Raw genomic sequence first — 21,521 nt, 5'->3', positions numbered from 1 at the left:
CCTGGCTTTTCCCCATGTCAGTTCCTGTGATTTATGCCAATAAAGTTTGCCATTATTTTCACCCATGCCTAGTTCCTTTTCTTGGCGGTCTGAGGTAACAACTTAGTACCAGAAGAGAGACCAAACCTTTCCCAGACTCACGGGGACCATACTAAAGGTAACTCAGTGATGTTCCCTTAATTGAGGCAGAAAGCCCCCTGGGGATGGGATCCCTGCCTGAGCTTTGCTCTTCCCTCAGCAGTTGGTGAGGAGAAGCAGGGGGAGCAGTGTTGGGCCCCGTGTGGTGGGTCACGCCCTGCCCTAGTGCTTGGGTGTCACTTCGCTGAGGGAAGGCATCGTCATGTGGGCCTGTGGGTGGCCTCACACTTACAGAACCGGAAGGAGGTTTGGAGAAGAGAACGGACATGCACAACACAGTCCTCTTAGTGAGCTCAAAGGCAGGATGTGAACCCAGAGCTTGCCTCTGCCTGTGTTCCTGCTTTGACCAGACACCACCCCCTCAATGTGTTGGCACCAAACCTTGGGTGTGGAACCTGCCCAGCAGAAGTTGGCGAACTTAGAGTGGAGGATGGGTCTCCACTGACCTCCTAGTGGTCATGTCCATATTTGCATGCTTCCTTCTTGCCTGAGCCAGAACTCCAGTGCGGGGGCCCTCCTGGATAGCATTGTTCCCCTTTGAGATGCTTCACAATTTCCCTGTTCTCTGGAATGGTTTTCCAAAAGCAGCATGTTGAATTCTAGTTGGAATCTTGGCCATTTCACAGTGAGCTCAAATGGAAATTACCTTCGACCCTCACCCAAAGGTGATGACGGTTTATCCTTCCTGACCATGTCGAATTTATTTTATTTATAGAAATGGATATGGCACATTTCACTGTAGTTTGCTTTTTCACTCAGCTGTACTTTGTATTTTCCCGTGTCAATAAATATACATCTGCATCATTTTCTAATGGCTTCATGAGATTCCATTATATTGATGTACTACAATTAGAGATGGTATTTATATCATCAGAGCCAGGATGTCCTCGGAAAGGTACCATTGAGTGTGTATATACTTGGAAAAGTGCATTTGGGGAGAGACAGCCTCAAGGTTTAGAAGGGACTGTATAGCATCGTGAGACTCAGGGGCTTTGTACTTGCTTCTAGATTTCAGTTCCAAAACCATTGTTTATTAGGGCTTGAGCAAGCTGTTTAACCTGTGAATTTTCTCATTGATAAACGGAAATGCTAATACTGTACCTCCTCAGGGTTGCAAAGATTCACAGCAGTAATGTGTACAAAGTACTTAGCACAATGCTGAGCACGCAGTAATACACTGTCATTAAAAAGATCTTAGCAGGGGCGCCTGGGTGGCTCAGTGGGTTAAGCCGCTGCCTTCGGCTCGGGTCATGATCTCAGGGTCCTGGAATCGAGCCCCACATCGGGCTCTCTGCTCAGTGGGGAGCCTGCTTCCTCCTCTCTCTCTGCCTGCCTCTCTGTCTACTTGTGATCTCTGTCTGTCAAATAAATAAATAAAATCTTTAAAAAAAAAAAAAGATCTTAGCAGTAACTGACTCCAACATTTCTCTAAACAGCTGGTCATCAGAGGCACTAGGAGGCTTTGAAACAAAAATACAGAAACTTCTAACTTGAAAGGGTGAAGATAGAAACACCCCTTCTGCCCTAGGGTCTACCTCAATTATTACCAGAAAGAAAAAATTATTGATCTAACACAAGTGTTCAAATAAGTGTTGAATGAATGCATAATAAAAAACTAGAAATCCTCCTACATTTCAGGGACTGTGTTAAGACTTAACACATGGGGGTGCCTGGGTGGCTCAGTGGGGTAAGGCCTCTGCCATCGGCTTGGGTCATGATCCCAGGGTCCTGGGATTGAGCCCTGCATTAGCTGTCTGCTCAGTGGGAAGCCTGCTTCGCCCCACCCCCTGCCTGCCTCTCTGCCTACTTGTGATCTCTGTCTGTCAAATAAATAAATAAATAAAATCTAAAAAAAAAAAGACACGTATCTCATTTAATCTTCATAGCAACTCTAGAATGTGCTTACTTCGTTATCCCTATTTTACAGTTAAGGAAAAGGAAACAGGATCAGCAAGGTGAAATCACTTCCTAAGATAACACAGTTAGCAAGTGGTAGAAGAAGGATATGGATCCAGGTTGTCGTTGTCTTCTTCTTCTTCTTTTTTTTTTTTTTTTTTTTTTTTGGATCCAGGTCTTCTGACTGCAAACCTTGCATTCATTCAGTCAACAAATATTTATTATGTGCCTGCTATGTGCCAGGCGCAAGACAAGGGTCTCTGCTTTGTGGAGCTTGCTTTCTTGCAGGGAGAGACAGACAACCAACAACATAGTAAGTTATATAGTGTGTTAGGAGGTAGAAGTGCTAAAAAAAAAAAAAAAAAAGGAAAAAAAAAGGAAAGATAGAAAGAAAAAGGTGGAAGTGCTACCGAAAAAATAGAATAGAGTAAGGGGGAAGTAGTAGTGGATTTTTGGGTAATTTTAAATAAGGCGATCGGGTAGGCCTCCTTGAGCACATGATATTTGAACGAAGACTTGAGTTAATTCCGTGGATATCAGCAAGGAGTCTTCCGGGAGAGGGACTAGCTATTTATTGCACGACCCCTCAAGTGGGAGCGTGTTTTGGAAAAACACCAAAGAGCATCGTCTGGCTGGAAGGGAGCGTCAGTAGGAAAAGAATGAGATTATAGGGGTGGAGGTCTAGAGCAGATCCTGTAGGGTCTCGTAGGCAGTTTAAGTTTTAAGCTTTTTCTCTGAGCAAATTCGAAACTTTTGAGGAATTCTGAGCAGATGAGATAATGATCTGACTTAGGTGTTAAAGGGTTCCTCTGTCTTGGTAGGGGGAAGAACAAACTATAGAGTAGACAAGAGACCATGCTGTTTCTAACGCGTGTGCAATTATGCCTCAGCTCCACATCGTACTCTTCTGTTTGCGATTTGACCAGGTGGCAGGAGAAAACTTGAACGCTCAGCGCCCAAGCTCTAGCCCCTGAACGCGAGCGGCTCCAGGCCAGCAGAGGGAAGCAGCTTCGAGACAGCTACTCCAACATAAACGGTGCCTTCTTTAACTGCTTTATTTAAAGACGGCTTCCCGTTGGCTGGAGTGGCAGCAATATTATCCAATGGCTGTCTACCCCAGTTTAGCGTCACTAGATAGGCGGCGGCGCCAGCCAATAGGTGGGGGACACTGTCCTCGTCTTCTGATTGGCCGCTTCGTTCACATATAAAAGGTGTGGGCCGGCGTGCGGCCTTCTCTCTCCAGGCGTCCTCGTGAGAGGTTCGTGTGGCTGCTGTGGCCGCACCGGGACCCGTCGGCGGGAGAGATGGGTTGGGGGGGGTTTCTTTGTGGGATCTTGGGAGGGGGCGGGTCCGGGCCTGTCCGGCCTGGGGCCTAGGCGGTGGCTTGCGCTCCCGGAGTGGCGGTGACGGCGGCAGCCCCAAGTCGGGCTGGGGGGCGTCCACGCGTGGCCTACCCTGCATAGGCCTCGGCCTTGGAGCCCGATTGGGCCGTGGTGATGGGTGTAGGGGGGTGTCTGAGTTCCTTTCCTCTGCGCAGTGACATCGTCTTTAAACCCTGCGTGGCAATCCCTGACGCACCGCCGTGATGCCCAGGGAAGACAGGGCGACCTGGAAGTCCAACTACTTCCTTAAGATAATCGTAAGTGCGGGGATGGGTCGCCATCGCCCATTATGCTGCTTGGGGCCTGGGCGCTACTAGGAGTCATGAACTGTCATGTGTTGAGCACGTCCTGGGTGCCAGCTGCTGAACGACCATTTCAGGCAAATCTCGTTTAGTTTTCCCAGTCTGCGGAGATCTGTCCCCTCCTCTCCCCCCCAATCCTTGTTGCAGGTAAATGGGTTCAGGCAGTTTAAGTGGCTCCTGAGGTGACACCATTCATACTCTGGTCTGTCTGGTTTCCAGAGAGCACTCGTCCTGCTCCTGCTCTTCTGTCTCCGTTTTGGGAAGGCCCATGAGTGACTCACTACGAAGTGGCAACTTGTTGCATATTTAGGTTCCATCAAGATACCAAATACCCTGTGAATGTTCTCTTGGATGGTCTCCGTGGCCCGGGTGGGGGGGTCTTCCCTGCGCAGAAAAGAGACCCTGCTCCTCTTCAGGCATTAGGCTGCCTTGTGGAGCTTCGTCTCTTCTCCCCTGTTGATCACGAAGGTTTTCAGATACACAGAGAACTTAAAAGGATTGTCCAGTCGTAACCACAGTTTAGATTCTGCAAGTAAGGTTTTGTTGTACTTGTTTTACCTCGTGCTTAAAATGGTTTACAAACCTAACCTTGTTTGGAATAGTCGTTTTTTTCTGTTGATGCAGCCATTTAATGAATCAGAAACATGTCTTATGATTGGGAAAAATTAAAAATGTTACAATAAAAAAAATCGAGGGATTGAACGGAGATATCTCATTTTCACCATTCATACTCAGGGTACAAATCTTCGATGCAGTCTGTCAATTTTGCAACTCAGGTGGCTCCCAGTGGGAGGAATTGTCCCAATTTATGAATCACTTCAAACGCCTAGAAGAGAGGGAGTGAGATGGAAGCCAGTGATTATGGGATTTGGTTTCTTTTGGTATTTTCTCTCTTTCCTCCTGTTAACCATTGTTTCTGGCTTGTGTTTGTAGCAACTTTTGGATGATTATCCAAAATGCTTCATTGTGGGAGCAGACAATGTGGGTTCAAAGCAGATGCAGCAGATCCGCATGTCCCTCCGCGGGAAGGCTGTCGTGCTGATGGGCAAGAACACCATGATGCGCAAGGCCATCCGAGGGCATCTGGAGAACAACCCAGCTCTGGAAAAGTCCGTTAATTCTCTTGGGCATCTTTGTCCTCCCTTCTCAGAGCCCTTCTCCCCTTTCCTGGAGAAGAATGGTGCTGAAAGGTGACTGTCTCCTGTCAACTTCTCTTTGCAGACTGTTACCTCATATCCGGGGGAACGTGGGCTTTGTGTTCACCAAGGAGGACCTCACTGAGATCAGGGACATGCTGCTGGCCAATAAGGTAAGGAGAGAATCAGGACGGCTAATGATTTCTTATCGCTTATTTTGACTCCTTAAAAAGCAAAACTGATCATTTTCAACTTGTGTTTGTGGAGAGAAGACTTCTCACTGTTGTTTCCGTGTAGGTGCCAGCTGCCGCCCGTGCTGGTGCCATAGCCCCATGTGAGGTCACTGTGCCAGCCCAGAACACTGGTCTGGGGCCCGAGAAGACCTCCTTCTTCCAGGCTTTAGGCATCACCACTAAAATCTCCAGAGGCACCATTGAAATCCTGGTGAGTGGACTTGGCTTGCCAGTGCTAGCCAGGCAAGTGGTGGGGACTTGGTTTCTGTGGGCCTGCTGGCTGTCCTGGTGTTGACTGTCAACCGTTACCTTGTTCTTCAGAGTGATGTGCAGCTGATTAAGACCGGAGACAAAGTGGGAGCCAGCGAAGCCACGCTGCTGAACATGCTGAACATCTCCCCCTTCTCCTTTGGGCTGATCATCCAGCAGGTGTTTGACAATGGCAGCATCTACAACCCTGAAGTGCTTGACATCACAGAGGAAACTCTGCATTCTCGCTTCCTGGAGGTAAAAGCTGTCCATTTCAGGCCCTTGGTTAATGGTTGAGAGCCTGGACAGTTTCAGACTGCATCCTGGCTACACACCTGAAATGAGCCACATAACCAAGGACAATGATTTAATCTGTTGACTTTGGTTTCCTCGTCTGTAAAACAGCAGTAATAATACAAGGTTGTTGAGGGATTTAATTAATTAATCAGTATAAAGCCTTCTAACAGCACTGGGCAAATAGGGCCATTGTTACTCTAAGACCTGCAGTAAAACCTGAGATTTTGAGTAGTGTGTCCTGAGTCAGAGGAGAAATGAGAAAAATGAGGACTGTGTATAAGTAAATGTTGCCAGGTACCCTGTTTGGGGAGAATTGACTTTTCCTGAGACTAGCTGGCTTAGTTTTTGCCGTTAAAATATCTTTTAATTGATGGATAAGGAGAGAGAAGATACAATTCCTTTTTTTGTTTTCTTGGACAAATGAGAAATTGCGTTTAATATATATAGTTTTTATTATTTGGAAATCTTAGTAGTGGATGAAATTTACATCTGCAATTAGCTTAACCTTTTTTTTTGTTCTCACAGAACTGAATGGTTAGCTTAGTTTACATTTTCACAAAATGGTGACTTTTGAAGTAAGTGCCATCATTATGGTATAGGAAATAATCATGTTGGCAAATAACCATGTTGGGAATAGGGGCAAAAAGCATTTATAAATTACTGCGTCTGAATTGCCCTGCCAGAAGCATTTGGTGTGAGGTAAGCGCCCTCTGTGAGACATAGCAAGTCAGTCTTGAAGTCTTGCCTGCTGTTGAACTTCGCTTGTACTTCACGGTCTTGACTGTAAGTTACCTAGCTCAGGTGACATGGAATTTTTTTCCTCCCCTCATAGGGTGTCCGCAATGTTGCCAGCGTATGTCTGCAGATAGGTTACCCAACTGTTGCATCAGTGCCCCATTCTATCATCAATGGATACAAGCGGGTCCTGGCTTTGTCTGTGGAGACTGATTACACCTTTCCACTTGCTGAAAAGGTAAAAAACCCATTAGGACCACAGTGGCTCTGATGGGATAAATAGATGCTTAGTTGTGTTTAATGATCATATTGTACAAATTAGATATATTTTTAAGAGTTTCCTTAAGAAGTTGGGGGGCAGGGGGAGTGTGTCCTTGACTTTAGAAATGACAAGAAACCAGAAGAGGGGTTAGTTGATGGATGAGAGCTGGGTCTAAGCTTACCAGGCCATACCCACGCTGTCTTGCCTGATCATCTCCAAGAAAGGCTCCAGGGAAGGCTTTAGTGGCTGAGAAGTTGTTGGCCATTGAACTAGAGCTGAGGGGTTGTGGGTAGCAGAGGTTGTGAATGACCATTTTGATCATGAACTTTTCCTCTTCAGGTCAAGGCCTTCTTGGCTGATCCATCTGCATTTGTGGCTGCTGCCCCTGTGGCCGCTGCCACCACTGCTGCACCTGCTGCTGCCGCAGCCCCAGCCAAGGTTGAAGCAAAGGAAGAGTCGGAGGAGTCAGATGAGGATATGGGATTTGGTCTCTTCGACTAATCAGCAAAAAGCAACGAATTCAGCCAAGTTTATTTGTGAAACAAGGAAATAAAGGCTTAGTTCTCTTAAGTGTCTCTGGACTCTTCATTTTGTGCATTTTGAGGTTCATAATGCTTTGTACTAGAAACTAGAGCCATGGTGGAACAGTAGAGGTTTATTTGAAGTTGACATTTCAGTGTCTTTTTTTTTTCTTTCCAGTGTTCTTGTAATTGAGGTGCTGCTTTCCCAGCAGCTGGGATCATGACCTGAGCTGAAGTTCTGATGCTTAACTGACTGAGTCACCCATGTCCCCCAAATACTACCCAGCTTTAGCTGTTTTGTTTTGTTTTTTTTTAAAGTAATCTCTACCCAACTCTGGGCTTGAACTCACAACTCAGAAATTGAGAGTTGGATGCCCCACGGACTGCCAGCTGGTCCCCCTAACTGAATTTCTATTACACCAGAATTCTTATTTCCATGGCTATCTGGCCACTAGCCTGGGTCCCTCATATTTTGAGTAGGTGGTGACCAAGATAAAACGTGATTGCTGCAAGGGTAGGTGTTTCCTCGTGGTTGTTACAAATCTGTACTGGGTCCTGATGGAAAAGTATTTGTTGTAACTAGGTTGACTACAGTTTGAAGGCCATTGCTAAGAGGGCCAACAGCTAAGCTGCACAGACCCCTTTACACCGTAGTCTGTAGAGTTGACCCGTCTGCACACTGAAAATTAAGACCATGTCCCTTGGACCGTGAGGTCCTTTACTGCCCTCAGGCTCCCACCCTGTGGCCTTGCCTACATCCCAATCTGGAACATTTTGTCCTGTGCAGCCCCCTCTCAGCTCCACAATACTTCCCTGATAGCCAGAGTTCCCCTTTGTTTTCTAACTCAACATTGTCTGCCACTGGTTACAAGCTCAGGGGAAGATGCGAGTTCGCTGACTCCCTTTTACCTAGGTCAGTTCTGCCATTTAAGAATCTCATTTCCTGGGGCGCCTGGGTGGCTCAGTGGATTAAGCCGCTGCCTTCGGCTCAGGTCATGATCTCAGGGTCCTGGGATCGAGCCCCGCATCGGGCTCTCTGCTCAGCAGGGAACCTGCTTCCTCCTCTCTCTCTGCCTGCCTCTCTGCCTGCTTGTGATCTCTCTCTGTCAAATAAATTAAAAAAAAAAAAAAATCTTTAAAAAAAAAAAAAATCTCATTTCCTTAAAGAATGTGGCCTTCGCTTGGCACAGGCCACGTGGGGCCAGACCTGCGAACTCAAGCGGGTCGAAGACTACGGGGTGGTCTCACCACATTACAAATCCTCAAAGACCTTCGTCTCCCACGAGGCCAGGCTGAGAAGGGCCCCGGGGTTGAAGAGCGGGCCCTGGGGGTTGGCCTCCACTATCGCCGGCGCCGGTTCAGGCACTCCATCCCGCTGCCCGCCTCCTAGCCCGGGCTGTTGCGGCCGCCGTCCCGCCCGGGGGCGCCAGGCCCGGGCCCGGCGGGCTCCTGGCCTCGCCCTGCCGCGTGGGCCCGCGCTATGACCCGGAAGCGCTCCGGAAGCGGTTCCGGAGTCAGCGCCGGCAGGATGGCGGCGGACACGCAGGTGAGGCGGGCGGCTGCGGGGCCAACGCGGCCAGTGACTGGGTGTGGACGGCGGCCGTTGAGCTAGACCGCTCTTGCCTCTGGCCTAGGGGTATTGGGGGGCAGTGGTTGCGGAGGGCGCGGCCCCGGGGCCGTCTCCGGCCGACCCTTCGCGGCTCTTGGTCCGGCCCGGCCCGCGCGGCGCACACCAATCCCGGACTGGAGGAGGCAGGGGCTCCGGCCTGGGCTTCGGCCGCTGGCGCCCGGCGGGGCCCTCCCTCACCCTGGAGTTGCAGAAGTTCACCTTTACGAGTCTTTGCTGCAATTCTCCGAGCTCTCGGGCAGTGAGCCCCGGCCGACGCCGGCTCGTCCTTAAACTTTACGTTCAGCAAACGTTTCTCGAGTACCCACGGTGTGCAGGCACTTAGAGCACAGGCTTTGCATTTATACAGTTTGAGTCCCAGCTCGCTGATTTCCGTGAGATCCCCGGCAACTTACTTAGCTCCGCCAAGTGTCAGTCTTTTCGTCTATAAAATGGGGCTAAGGTAGTACCTACGGTAGAGGCTTGTGAGGATTCAGTGAGATAAAGTATACGTTATACGTTATACGTTGGTGGTTGTTCTTAGGACCACGGTTGGAAGTAAAAGAACCGTTACTACTTTGGAAGAGCCTTACCATCCTTGAGTGTAATACCTCGTAGTTTGGGAAGGACTTGGGAAAAACTTTTTCCTCCACCTTAGCCTCGATTATAGTCACGAGTGTTTTAGAGTGAAAAGACAATAATATGGGAAAAAGAAACCCGTGTCTAAGGGACAGCTTGGCTTACTTGGATCTCCCGGGAGAGGAGACTAATTGATTTTGATAGGGAGGCCCTGAGACCTGAGAGTGAGCACTTAGGGAACATTTGGGAGTTGTGTTTTGAGTATTATCTGTGCAGGGGGCTGGTAATTTGTTTCAAGTGTGTTATACTGAATCCTGGAAAGGAAAGCTTACTCTCTTGGGTATCTTGGAAGGGGTTAGGGGACACACACTGAATGTTTAACGTTAATACTCAAGTGGAGAAACATCTCTCAAGAGCTGTGGTATTCGTTATGGTAGCCGTGTGGGTATTTAATCGCTAGTTAAGTTAGTTAAAGGTAAATGAAATGAAAATTTTAGTTCTTCAATTGCTCTAGCCACATTTCAGTGTGTGGATAGCTATGTGTGGCTGCTGGCCACTGTACTGGACGGTGCAGAAGAACAATTTCCATCATCACAAGGTTCTTTTGGACAGTGCCACTCTAGAGAGAAACCTGTGATCTCTAAAGCTGTTTGCATCTGGTCACACCAACAAAAGACTTCTGTAAAAGATCTTGGTGTGCATTTCTTCAGTTTTCTGATGGAGCCTCAATTCATTTTCTGATTAAGAGAAAGAAGAGCCTTAAACCTAAAAAGTTCTTTCAACTTTGTGAGAGAAACTGTGGCCAAGAATCTAATATTATCCTAGAAAGACAGCTATGTGGGAATTCTAGGTAGAGAGTGGGTTGTATTCATGCATCTATTTTTGATGTCTCCTCAGCCCTCACTAAAACTAGTAAAAGGTTTTTTTTTTTTTTTTAAAAAGTAATCCCACAAGGATTGGGAGAATGGGGAGCAGACAACACCAACAAACTTTTGGAAACTACAAAGTGATGAATGGCAAGGATTTAGCAGACCCAAGGAAAATGACTCCTAGGCCAACAGTTGGGAACGCTGAGAAGCAACCTGATTCACATGGCAGAATCTCTGACAGATGAGAGCTGGGGGTATCAGCTAACCTCTGGAAGTGAGGGTGAGTAGGAGGGGTCAGTTAGGAGGATTGGGTGAAAGCCCTTTTCAGATGCAGTCAGATCCCCAGCTGTCTTTCTCCGCCTTGGCAAAAGCCTGGGCTTTTTTTTTTCTCAGGAGTGTGTAAAACAGGATCGCTGTGAGGACTAGTGTAGGAGACCCAATATCCAAGGAGGTCATCTGCAGAGTAATTGAAGAAACTTGCCCCCAACTGGAGGGTGTGTTTCCAGACCAAAAATGCTCAGCAGAATAGATGAAAATAGACTCGCAACAAAGCACATTAGTGTGAAACTTTAGAACCTAAGACACAAAGAGAAGATCCTAGACGTTTGCAGGGGTAAAAGTCAGGTCTCATACAAAGGAGCAGAAATCAGAATGACACTGGACTTGGTAACAACACTGAAAGCTGGAGTTCAGTGAGAAATGTCTTTGGTAGTCTGAGGGAAAATGATTTCAACCTAGTATTCTGTATCCAAACAAACTTAAGTCAGCTGTGAAGCTAGAACATTTTCAGATTTGCAAGGACTTCACAAAATGGAGGATATGCTCCATCTAAACATAAGAGAGAGTACATTCTCAGGTGATATGCTGTGTCCCATCTGTAGAGGATCATTTGCCAAATTGGGGCAGGTCATCAAGTTCTGGGAGACACTTCTTCAGGAAGGTGGAATTTGGGAGAATACCTGATCTGCCCAAATGTACTGAGATTTAGACAAGTGGCAAAAAGTTTGGGATCGAAATGCAAATTAGACCACATAAAACAAAGCAAACTGAGGCAAGGTGGGAAAGGGCATTTATTAACTCCAGGGTAAATAAAGCTGTGAGGATAGTAGCATAGTGTATTAAATGGAGGTTGAAGGACGCCTGGGTGGTGCAGTCAGTTAAGTGTCTGCCTTTGGCTCAGGTCATGATCCCAGGGTCCTGGGATTGAGTCCTGCCACAGGCTCCTTGCTCAGCAGGGAGTCTGCATCTCTCTCTGCCTGCCTGTCTTTCTCTCTCTCTCTCTGTCTCTCTGACAAATACATAAAATCTTTAAATGGAGGTTGAATGGGGCGCCTGGGTGGCTCAGTTGGGCATCCAGCTCTTGATTTTGGTTCCATTCATGACCTCAGGGTCATGCGGTTGGTCTCCACACTCAGCTGGGAGCCTGCTTTAGGTTCTGTTTCGCTCTGCTCCTTCTTCCGGTTGCTTGGGTACGTGTGCACATGCTCTCTCTCAAAAAATAAGTAAATAAATAAATAAAATCTTAAAAAAATTAATTAGAGGTTGAATGCCTACCATTTATATGCCGTGTAAACACTGACTACTGAGCTAGCCTATATTATGAAACTGAGGAATTATGTTGGGGAAAAGGGGAGGGTATGAGGTGAGGTTGGAGAAAGAGCTACTATAAAAGGTAACAAAACTGGGGCGCCTGGGTGGCTCAGTGGGTTGGGCCTCTGCCTTCAGCTCAGGTTGTGATCTCAGGGTCCTGGGATCCAGCCCCACATTGGGCCCTTTGCTTGGTGGGGAGCCTGCTCCCACCCCCTCGCCACGCCTGCCTCTCTGTCTACTTGTGATCTCTCTCTGTCAAATGAATAAATAAAATCTTTAAAAAAAATAATAAAAGGTAACAAAACTGAAAAATCAAGTAGTAGTGGCACAGATAAGTTATTTAGAGAATGGGGGTAACTCCCAAAATCATGAGCCAGAATTGGTGAGAGGGTGCTCTTGGGGAGTGAAGGCAAGAGACTGGTTTTTCTAGCAGACTTCCCAGAACTCTTCAGCTTTTTTTTTTTTTTTTTTTTTGAAGTATAGTTGACATGACATTGACTCTTTTTAATTATCTGCATGTATAACTATAAAAACAAAAGACATTATTCAAACAATCACTTACGTGGAAGACAGTTTTGGCATGAGTTTACTCATTGCCAGTAGAATTATATCAGGGATTTAAATGTAAGAAAAAGCATAATTTTGTTTCTCTATCCACCCTTGAATCTTACTTTGCTAATTAGACCTGCCTCTGAAATAGTTCCCCTCAGTGCAGGGGAGGCAGCTGTGCTAACGTGGATGGCGTTTGAAAGCTAAGGGTTGGTTGGCAGTGGTTTATAGACCTCTCAGTTTCAGGCTTAGTTTCAAAAATGCAGCTGCTATGACTCTCAGGCCCAGTCTGAGCAATGGCTTCTCTCTGGGAGTCTGCTCTTTTCATCACGTGTAAAGTGGGGGGACTGATGCCTACCGCAAAGGCTTGTTGGTGGTAGTGGCTGACCTTGTGCTGAGAGAAGAGTAAATGCTCTACACAGGCTCTCTCCCTTAGCCTCTAACGGTCCTGTGAGGTGGGTGCTGTTACCTGCGTGGTATACATGGGGAACTGGTGGTCAAGGAGATGACCTAAACTTTTTTTTTTTTCTTGAGCTTTTATTCTTTTTTTTTCTTTTTCTTTAAAGATTTTATTTATTTATTTGACAGACAGAGATCACAAGTAGGCAGAGGCAGGCAGAGAGAGAGGGGGGAAGCAGGCTCCCCGCCGAGCAGAGAGCCCGACATGGGGCTCGATCCCAGGACCCCGAGACCATGACCCGAGCCGAAGGTAGAGGCTCAACCCACTGAGCCACCCAGGTGCCCCTAATTTTTTTTTTTAAGGTTTATTTATTTATTAGAGAAAGAGGGGGAGAGAGTGTGCAGGGGAGAGGGGCAGAGGGAGAGAGAGAATCTTAAGCAGACTCCCCACTGAGCATGGAGCCCAGTGCAGGGCTCAGTCCCATGACCCTGAGATCATGACCTGAGCCAAAGTCGAGTTCGACACTTAACTGACTGAGCCACCCAGGGGGTCCAAGGAGATGATATAATTTGACTGAATTTCCACAGCTGGTAAGAGGCAGAACTGGGGTTACGTCTCTTGACTTTCCACCCTTCAGCCACTGTGCCCTCACTGGATTTTACATAATCCTGAAAGGGCATTTTCTGTCCTAAGGTTTTGGCCTTTTGCTTTGCCTCTTCTTGTCTAAACTTTGAAGTAAGGTATGTTGACTGGTTGACTGGGTTTAAGAAGTACGTGTCACCCCGGGATGATTTGGCCCACCAAGAGACTTTTCACAATGTCTGGAGACAGTGTAGATTGTCGACTGAGGCAGAAGGAGTGGAGTGTTGTTACTGGTGTTGAGGGGTTAGAAGCCAGGAATGCCATTCAGAATCCTACAACATGGGGTGCCTGGGTGGCTTAGTGGGTTAAAGCCTCTGCCTTCGGCTCAAGTCATGATCTCAGGGTCTTGGGATCGAGCCCTGCATTGGGCTCTCTGCTCAGCGGGGAGTCTTCTTCCCCTCCTTTCTCTCTGCCTCCCTCTCTGCCTGTGATCTCTGTCAAATGGATAAATGAAATCTTTAAAAAAAAAAATCCTACAACGTAGGAAGATGGCTTCACAGCAAGAATTACCCAGCCCTAAATGTCTGCAATGTGGAGGTCGAGAAACTTTGGGTTAGAGGGAACCACACTGAACTCTGTACCCCCTTCCCCATGAAAACACGCGCGTGCTCACACACACGCGCACGCATGCGCGCAAGCGCACAAACACACACACACACACTCTCTCTCTCTCTCTCTCATTGTTTTGTAGTTTGCTGAAATTTCTGCTGTGGGTTTGGTCTTCACAGGTTTCCGAGACACTAAAACGTTTTGCTGGGAAGGTGACAACAGCCAGTGTGAAGGAACGGAGAGAAATCCTCAATGAACTGGGGAAATGTGTTGCTGGAAAAGGTATTTATTTTATATCCATGTGGCTGAGAGACGGTTCCATTTCAGAGTAAATTGTGCTCTCTGTTTAGAACCATGGCTGCCTCTTCCCCTCAAAGCACCTTCTCCTTCCCTTGCTGTATTTGCTGTACTGTGCACTGAAACAGTGGGTTAGCGAGAGCTGATCCACTTAGGTACCAGAGATTTTTTACAGTTTTAACCATTTTGATTGGAAGTATTCCCTTTTTTTTTTTTTAAAGATTTTTTTTTTTTTAAGATTTTATTTATTTATTTGTCAGAGAGAGAGAGGGAGAGAGAGCAAGCACAGGCAGACAGAATGGCAGGCAGAGGCAGAGGGAGAAGCAGGCTCCCTGATGAGCAAGGAGCCCGATGCGGGACTCGATCCCAGGACGCTGGGATCATGACCTGAGCCGAAGGCAGCTGCTCAACCAACTGAGCCACCCAGGCGTCCCTTTAATAAAGATTTTATTTGAAAGAGAGAATGAGAGAGAGAGAGAGCACGAGAGCGGGGAGGGTCAGAGGGAGAAGCAGACTTCTTGCTGAGCAGGGAGCCCGATGCAGGACTCGATCCTGGGACTCCAGAATCATGACCTGAGCCGAAGGCAGTCGCTTAACCAACTGAGCCACCCAGGCTCCTGAATGGAAATATTTCTAAAAGATACCAAAAGTCTTAAGTAATTTATTAAATGCAAAAAACATTTTCTTTATCACTTGGGACCCCATTTTTCCCAGTTTGTTCAATGGAAGTTAGCAAGATGGTAATAGGTGATTTGACCAGTGAAGATTCCAAGGTCAAATTAAGTTTGGAAGATGTCATACTTTCTACTCTCTGGGAGATTCACAGCATATTCCAGGAAGGTGTTCTAACTTTATGAAGCTTTTTTCAGTTCTAACTTTCTAAGGTTCTAACTTTATTAAGCTTCAAATCTAGTGTTTTCCTTTAACCTTCTTTTTGCTGAAAACCTGTTCAGGGTCTGGGGAACACATTTTGAGAAATCCCGAGCACGTGTAGTTATCCTGATTCTGTACCACTCAGGGCTCTCTCTGCAACCCATTGAGGTGTGTAGGACTCATTTGCCTTCATATAACATTGTATGTTAACTATATTGGAACTGGGGGGAAAAAAAGGACTAGTGTGCTTTGTTTTTCTTTTTTCTTTTTTTAAGGTTTTATTTATTTGAGAGAGAGAGAGAGTGAGAGCAAAAGAAGAGAGCGCATGAGCAGGGGCAGAGGGAGAGAGAGAAGCAGACTCCCCTGCTGAGCTGGGAACCCTGCATGGGGCTGGATCCCAGGATCCTGGGATCGTGACCTGAGCCGAGGGCAGATGCTTAACTAATTGAGCCACCCAGACGCCCCTTGGACTAGTTTGCTTTCATCCAATAAATCCTAATTAGCTTCTGAGTTATCTTTTACTGTATAGCATTGGTTCTCAAAGTGTGGTCCCTGGGCCAGCAGCATCAGCATCATGTCAGAACGTGTTTGCGATACAGATTCTCAGCTCCATCCCAGAAACTCCGATTCAGAAACCATGGGGGCCCAACCCAGCATCTGTGTTTCAGCAAGCTCTCTAGGTGACTGATGTGTTTGCTGGAGTCTGAGAATCATGGCTGTGTAGAGTTGGGTCTCCCTGCCCCTCAGCTTTCACTTCCTGTGAGTAAGAGCCTGCTTCACCCAAGTGCTCATTTACTGCTTCTCATCCACCGCCGCCTGGTTACACACCCAAGCCTTTTAACGCTGCGTGTAAATTCCGTCCGTTCCTGTTTGTCAGCTTCTAAGAGATTCTCTGTGTTAACGCTTCAATGCATGAGTTTTATGGCAGCTTCAGAAGTCTCTCTGATCACTTTTCGTGACAGGGTTGTAGTTAGAAAAGGCTGCCATGTGACAAAGTACTATCTGTACACACCTTCTGAGCCACAGGGAGTGGCTCTCCTGCGACGGAACTGCTGGATACTGCGCTTTCCCATTTTATGGAGGAAGGCATTTAACATGTGTGTGAAGTTTACGAACTACTCAAGACCTTTTCAGAGTGACTTTACTCTTCAGCCACCCTGAAGTTCTGCCACTCAGGGTGAATAATATTTGTAAGATGTGTAGTCATCTTTGATGGGCAAGTTGGTGGTGGGAAGTTAACTACTCGCATGAAATCTTTAGTTCTTGGGGTTCGTAGGTGGCTTAGTCGGTTAGGTATCTGCCTTTGGCTCAGATCATGATCCCAGGGTTCTGGGATCGAGTCCCACATCAGGCTCCCTGCTCAGCGGGGAGTCTGCTTCTCCCTCTCCCTCTGTGCTCTTTCTCTTTTTCTCTCTCAAGTAAATAAATAAAATCTTAAAAATTCTCGATTTTCTAATTTTCTGAGTCTAAGGAACCGGGTAGCAATAATCATTCTGGCCTCTCCTTTGTTAGGGTTGTAGATAACTAAGTGAGGTAAGCAAAGGTGGGGAGAGGTGTTTTCTGGTGGGTTGGGAGTTGAACACTTTCTCAAAGCTGCCTAGCCCTGGATACAGATGGTCAGCATGGGCCAGCCCATGAGGCCCTGAGTTGCCTCTGAGGCTCTCCTCAGTCCTGCCTTCATGTACTTGAACCCTGAGGCTCACTAATGGAGTGTTTATTGTGCCTTCTCTTTCTAGTCACCAGCCTCTAGTGTAGGTGTCACTGATGAAGGGCTCGACTTGGGTCAGACAGGCTCTGTGTTCTAGCCATCGCCCTGCCACGTTCAGGCTGTGTGACCTGGTTCAAGTTACTTAACTTGTCTGAGCCTGTCTCTTTGCTTTGAACGTGGAGGCGGCAATAGTGTCTCCTTCAGAGGGTTAGTGTGAAGAGTAAATGAGAATATGTTTGGACGGTGCCTAACACTGTGCCTGGTTCTGCTGAGCACCCAGTGTATGTTAACTCTCAGCCACGACCTGTTTGCTGGCCCCAGTCACTCTTTTCCTTGGTCACTGAAATAGCCCCCAGTCCAGGGGACCAGTATAGTGTTCAGGGCCCTGGAGGGACGAGGTCCCTGCCTCTCGTTCATTTGTCCCCACCATTGGGGTACCTGAGGTGGGAGGTGCTGTGCGAGCCCTTGGCTCTCAGCGCCTCCCGTGGGAGTCTGCTCTACACTGCGGCTTATGTTCCCTCACTCACAGTCTCTCCCTTTCGTCTGCGTCCTTCAATCCGGCAGGCAGAGCCGGCCACAGCTTGGTTTGCCATTACTGACTCCTGTTGTTACAGCCAGAGTTTCTCTTTCACGCGGCTGACCTGCTTGGTTTCTTGGGCTTATGTTTCTTCATCTGAAAGTGGCCCAAGTCACATACCCACCTTACAGGGATTAAATGAGGAACTGTGTGTCAGTGCTTAGAGCAGGGCCTGGCACCTTGCGAGTGCTAATTAAGTCCTCCTCTTCTTCCTCCTCATGTGTCCGTGGGGCATTATGCATTCCCACACCTGCACTTGTGCTCCTGTGGTTAACAGCATGCTGTACATCTTTCTCTGCATTTTTCCATAGCCTACGGATCTGTTAGGCCAAGCTGTGTGTCCTTAGAACCTTCGGAAGCCACTCCAGTTTGAGGTGCTCTGCCCTTCTCTGATCCCTCAGAGTACATTAATTTTGTCCTGTTTTTATTATTTATTTAAAAAAATGTTATTTACATATTTATCAGAGAACGAGAGAGCACAGATAGTGGGAGCAGCAGGCAGAGGGAGAAGTAAGCTCCTCACTGAGCAAGGAGCCCAACACGGGACTCGATCCCAGGAGCCTGAGATCATGACCTCAGCCGAAGACAGACACTTAACTGACTGAGCCACCCAGGTGTCCCAATTTTGTCCTCTTTTTAAAAACCATTTTTTAGGGGCTTCTGGGTGGCTCAGTGGGTTGAAGCCTCTGCCTTCAGCTCGGGTCATGATCCCAGGGTCCTGGGATGGAGCCCCGCATCAGGCTTTCTGCTCAGCTGGGAGCCTGCTTCCCCCTCTCTCTGTCTCCGCCTGCCTCTCTGCCTACTTGAGATCTCTGTCTGTCAAATAAATAAACAAAATCTTAAAAAAATAAATAAAATTAAAAAACAAAACAAAAAAACCATTTTTTAGAAGAAGCATAAAGAGTTCATGTACCGTAGGCAAACAGCCCACTTAATGTCCACAAACTAGACGCACCTGTGGAACCAGCACCCAGGCCTAAGAAGCAGAATCGCCCCAGTGCCCCTGGAGCAGCACTTGCCAGCGTGTTAGACTTTGAGGCCACCGCATCGTCTTAGTTTCGTTCATTTAACACATGTCCACCTGAGAATCTTTCTGTACCAGCTGTTTTCCTGGAGTCCCGATTTTCCTGTGGGTTTTTCCTCCAGGGAATTCCACCTCTAACCTGCAGAAGTGTCCCATGGTAGAGATCATGTCTGGCGGAGTCCTGGCTCAAGCAGGTGCTCACAAAGTAGTTTTTATTGACTAATCTCTTCATGACGTTTGGTTTCAGATCTGCCAGAGGGAGCAGTGAAAGGGCTCTGCAAATTATTCTGCTTGACGCTGCACCGTTACAGGTGAGTCCTAGCGGAAAGCCCTGTGCCTGCAGCTCTTTGTAAGAGAGGTGGTACAGGAGAGTGGTTAGAGCCCAGGCTTTGGAGCTGTGTCCCATCCTAGCTGTTGGATCCTGGCCAAGTTACTTAACCTCTTTGTGCCTCTGTTTTCCCTATCTGCAGAATGGGGATGGTGCTATTATCTGCCGCATAGCGGGTGGTTAGTAAGTGTGAGCTCCCAGAACAGTGCCTGCCACATCATGAGTCTGTCTGTACACTGTCAACAGTCCTGTGGGTGGAAGGACTTGGCCTAGTTTGAGGCCCATAGTTAGTGTTCCATAAATGCCCGTGTTGCCCTCACAGCCTTGATGGCTCATTTGCCCTTACTAGCTGCTTCTAGAACTCCAGGAGGAAGGAGATTTCTCTAGTTATTTCCTAATCCCATCATCTGTGAACCACTGGAATCTAGTACAATCCAGTTTTCCAGAGCAAGACCAGCGCTTGGCCTAAGCTGCATTGCCCCTACCCCCAGTGATCACCTTTCCCCTCCATTCCAACCCCTAGAGATGCAGCTTCCCGCAGGGCCCTGCAGGCAGCCATCCAGCAGTTGGCTGAGGCCCAGCCAGAAGCCACTGCTAAGAACCTTCTGCACTCTCTGCAGTCTTCAGGCATTGGCTCCAAAGCTGGTGTCCCCAGGTAAGAGAGAAAGGTACGGCCTACCGGGGCTTGCTGAAGTCCTGTTCGCAGAAGCTGTTGTAGATGAACTGCGCTGAGCAGGTGTGAGCATGTCTCTCTTTCCTCTCTGAAACTCTGAGTGGCGCCAGCAGTCTGCCTGCTGCAGTGAAGGGAGGAGCCAGGATGTCAGGCTCAGTGGACAAACCACTCCTGAGGAACAGGGTTGGGAAACCAGTGGAAGCAAATGGCTGGTGGACACTAAATAGGGGGAACCTTTTTTTTTTTTTTTTTTGCTTCTGTAGTTGTGAGTGCTAAGAGGAGGGAATTTGGCTGACAAGGCCTGCATTTCTTGTCCTGAGTGGTTACAGATGACCTATGAGGAGCCAGTTTCCAGTTCTGCCCAGTCGTAGGTCAAGTGTGGGTCCTATATACCAGGCAGGGCCTTGCGTTGAGCATTTGTCCTCAAGATGGAGGCTACTTCTCTGCACTTACCCTTTGCCTCCTCACCCCTCCCCTCTGCAGTAAGAGTAGCGGCTCTGCTGCCTTGCTGGCCCTGTCCTGGACCTGCTTACTGGTGCGCATTGTGTTTCCCTCGAGAGCCAAGCGGCAAGGAGACATCTGGAACAAACTGGTAGGTTCCCTGGGTCTTTGGAGCAGTGAAGGTCACCTCCCTGCACAGAGTTGGGACGCGTTTAAGCACCTTCTCCGGCAAGTGCTCTTCTTGGTGCTTGGTAGCTGAGCGCTTTGAATTGTCCTGACGCATGTGATTTTGATGGATGGTCATGAGGGCAGCCTAATGCCATTCATCTGCATATCACATATGTTGGAGCTTCTCTGTCAGGCATGGTGCCAGGCTCTGGGAGTACACTGATGAGCCAGAGAAAGGCAGTTCCTGCCTTCATGGCATATGTGGAAGACCTACCAGGCCAGGGCGGGAAAAACAGCAAGAGAGAAAGTAAATCAGAAAATGCAATAATGTAAATCATTTTGGTTTTTATTTTCTGGCTAATCATTCCTTCCCCTATGTTTGGATTTCATTGTTGAACTGGCTGATGGAATGGAATTCTTGCGTTTTGTGTTTTGATCCTTTAATTCCCTCCTCCCATTCTGTGCCTGCTTCTTCCACATTCCCTGCCTTGCCTTTCAACACGTCTGATCACCAGAGATAGCCCAAAAGGCCAGATTGGGAGGTTCATTTGAATATCTAGATATGCTTAGTGGAGAACAAGAGGAATGGTCTTATGATTCATTGAAAAGGAGCTGGAGGTATGGCTCTGGTTCTCGGCCATGATATTTGGCCATGTAGTAACTTCTGAGCCTGTTGCCCGTTTCTGCAAAATGGGAAGAAGTGCCACCTACCCCACCCCCTTCCATGAGTTGTCGTGAAGGGGGGCTCAGGACGAGGTGTGAGAGGGCTGTGGAAACGTACAGAGGGCTGGGCAGCTAAGTGAGGAGTGGCGCTAGAAAACTAGCTCCTCTCACGAAGCAGCCTGCTAGTAAGACACAGTGATGGCCCCATCCCTTGGAGCTTCCCCAGCACGCCACTGGGGGTGACCGTGGAGTGGCCATCAGTGATTGACTGAAGGATAAGAACACTGTAACCTGGCAGGTAACGGATAGCAGAATTGAACTCCCTTCAGATTATGGGTTTCATTGCTACCTAGGTCTCATTATAAGATACTTTATCATGGCTCCCTCATTGGCTTATCTCCAGTGACCCTAGGTAAGTATGCTTCTGGGTTAGTGAGTGGCAGGGGTCATCCCTGGAGCGTTATGTTTCTAGGACAGAACACATCAAGAGTGTGAGACCGTGTTTGTTTTTCCTGTGGCTTGAATCTGGGTTTTTCCTTTACTTGTTGCCAATGTCGACTGTACATGTGCGTCAGAATGCATTCAGTTGCTCAAGTATCTGTTGAGGGTCTCTACGTGCTGGGCACTATTCTAGGAGCTGGGCCAAAAGCTGGGAACAAGAAAGGGCACATTGCCCTCTTGGAGCTTACACCTCTTTTTTTTAAGATTTATTTATTTGAGAGAGAGAGAAAGAGCACAAGAAGGGAAGGGTCAGAAGGAGAAACAGAATCCCTGCTGAGCAGGGAACCTGATGCAGGACTTGATCCTGGGACTCCAGGATCATGACTTGAGCTG

At 47.7% G+C, this 21,521-nt stretch overlaps 2 protein-coding genes across 2 annotated transcripts in view; both read left to right on the top strand.

Moving 5' to 3' along the window:
- The first annotated feature begins 3,252 nt into the window (after positions 1-3,252).
- Positions 3,253-7,200, top strand: RPLP0 (ribosomal protein lateral stalk subunit P0). Its single transcript, XM_047696366.1, has 8 exons — positions 3,253-3,292; positions 3,572-3,673; positions 4,652-4,827; positions 4,940-5,027; positions 5,152-5,298; positions 5,409-5,594; positions 6,466-6,606; positions 6,970-7,200. The coding sequence occupies exons 2-8, from the start codon at positions 3,620-3,622 to the stop codon at positions 7,129-7,131; spliced, it is 954 nt and encodes a 317-aa protein (XP_047552322.1). The 5' UTR covers positions 3,253-3,292; positions 3,572-3,619; the 3' UTR covers positions 7,132-7,200.
- Positions 7,201-8,653: 1,453 nt separating this feature from the next.
- Positions 8,654-21,521, top strand: part of GCN1 (GCN1 activator of EIF2AK4) — a 61,229-nt gene continuing 48,361 nt past the window's right edge. Inside the window, exons 1-5 of the mRNA XM_047696364.1 lie at positions 8,654-8,697; positions 14,115-14,217; positions 18,662-18,725; positions 19,266-19,397; positions 19,899-20,007. Of these exons, the coding sequence (XP_047552320.1) occupies positions 8,680-8,697; positions 14,115-14,217; positions 18,662-18,725; positions 19,266-19,397; positions 19,899-20,007 (426 nt within the window). The 5' untranslated portion in view covers positions 8,654-8,679. The remainder of the gene's footprint in view (positions 8,698-14,114; positions 14,218-18,661; positions 18,726-19,265; positions 19,398-19,898; positions 20,008-21,521) is intronic.

The sequence above is a fragment of the Lutra lutra genome, chromosome 12 (assembly GCF_902655055.1).
Source record: "Lutra lutra chromosome 12, mLutLut1.2, whole genome shotgun sequence".
NCBI classification, from domain to species: Eukaryota; Metazoa; Chordata; class Mammalia; order Carnivora; family Mustelidae; genus Lutra; species Lutra lutra.
This window is presented reverse-complemented; position numbering and strand designations above follow the sequence as displayed.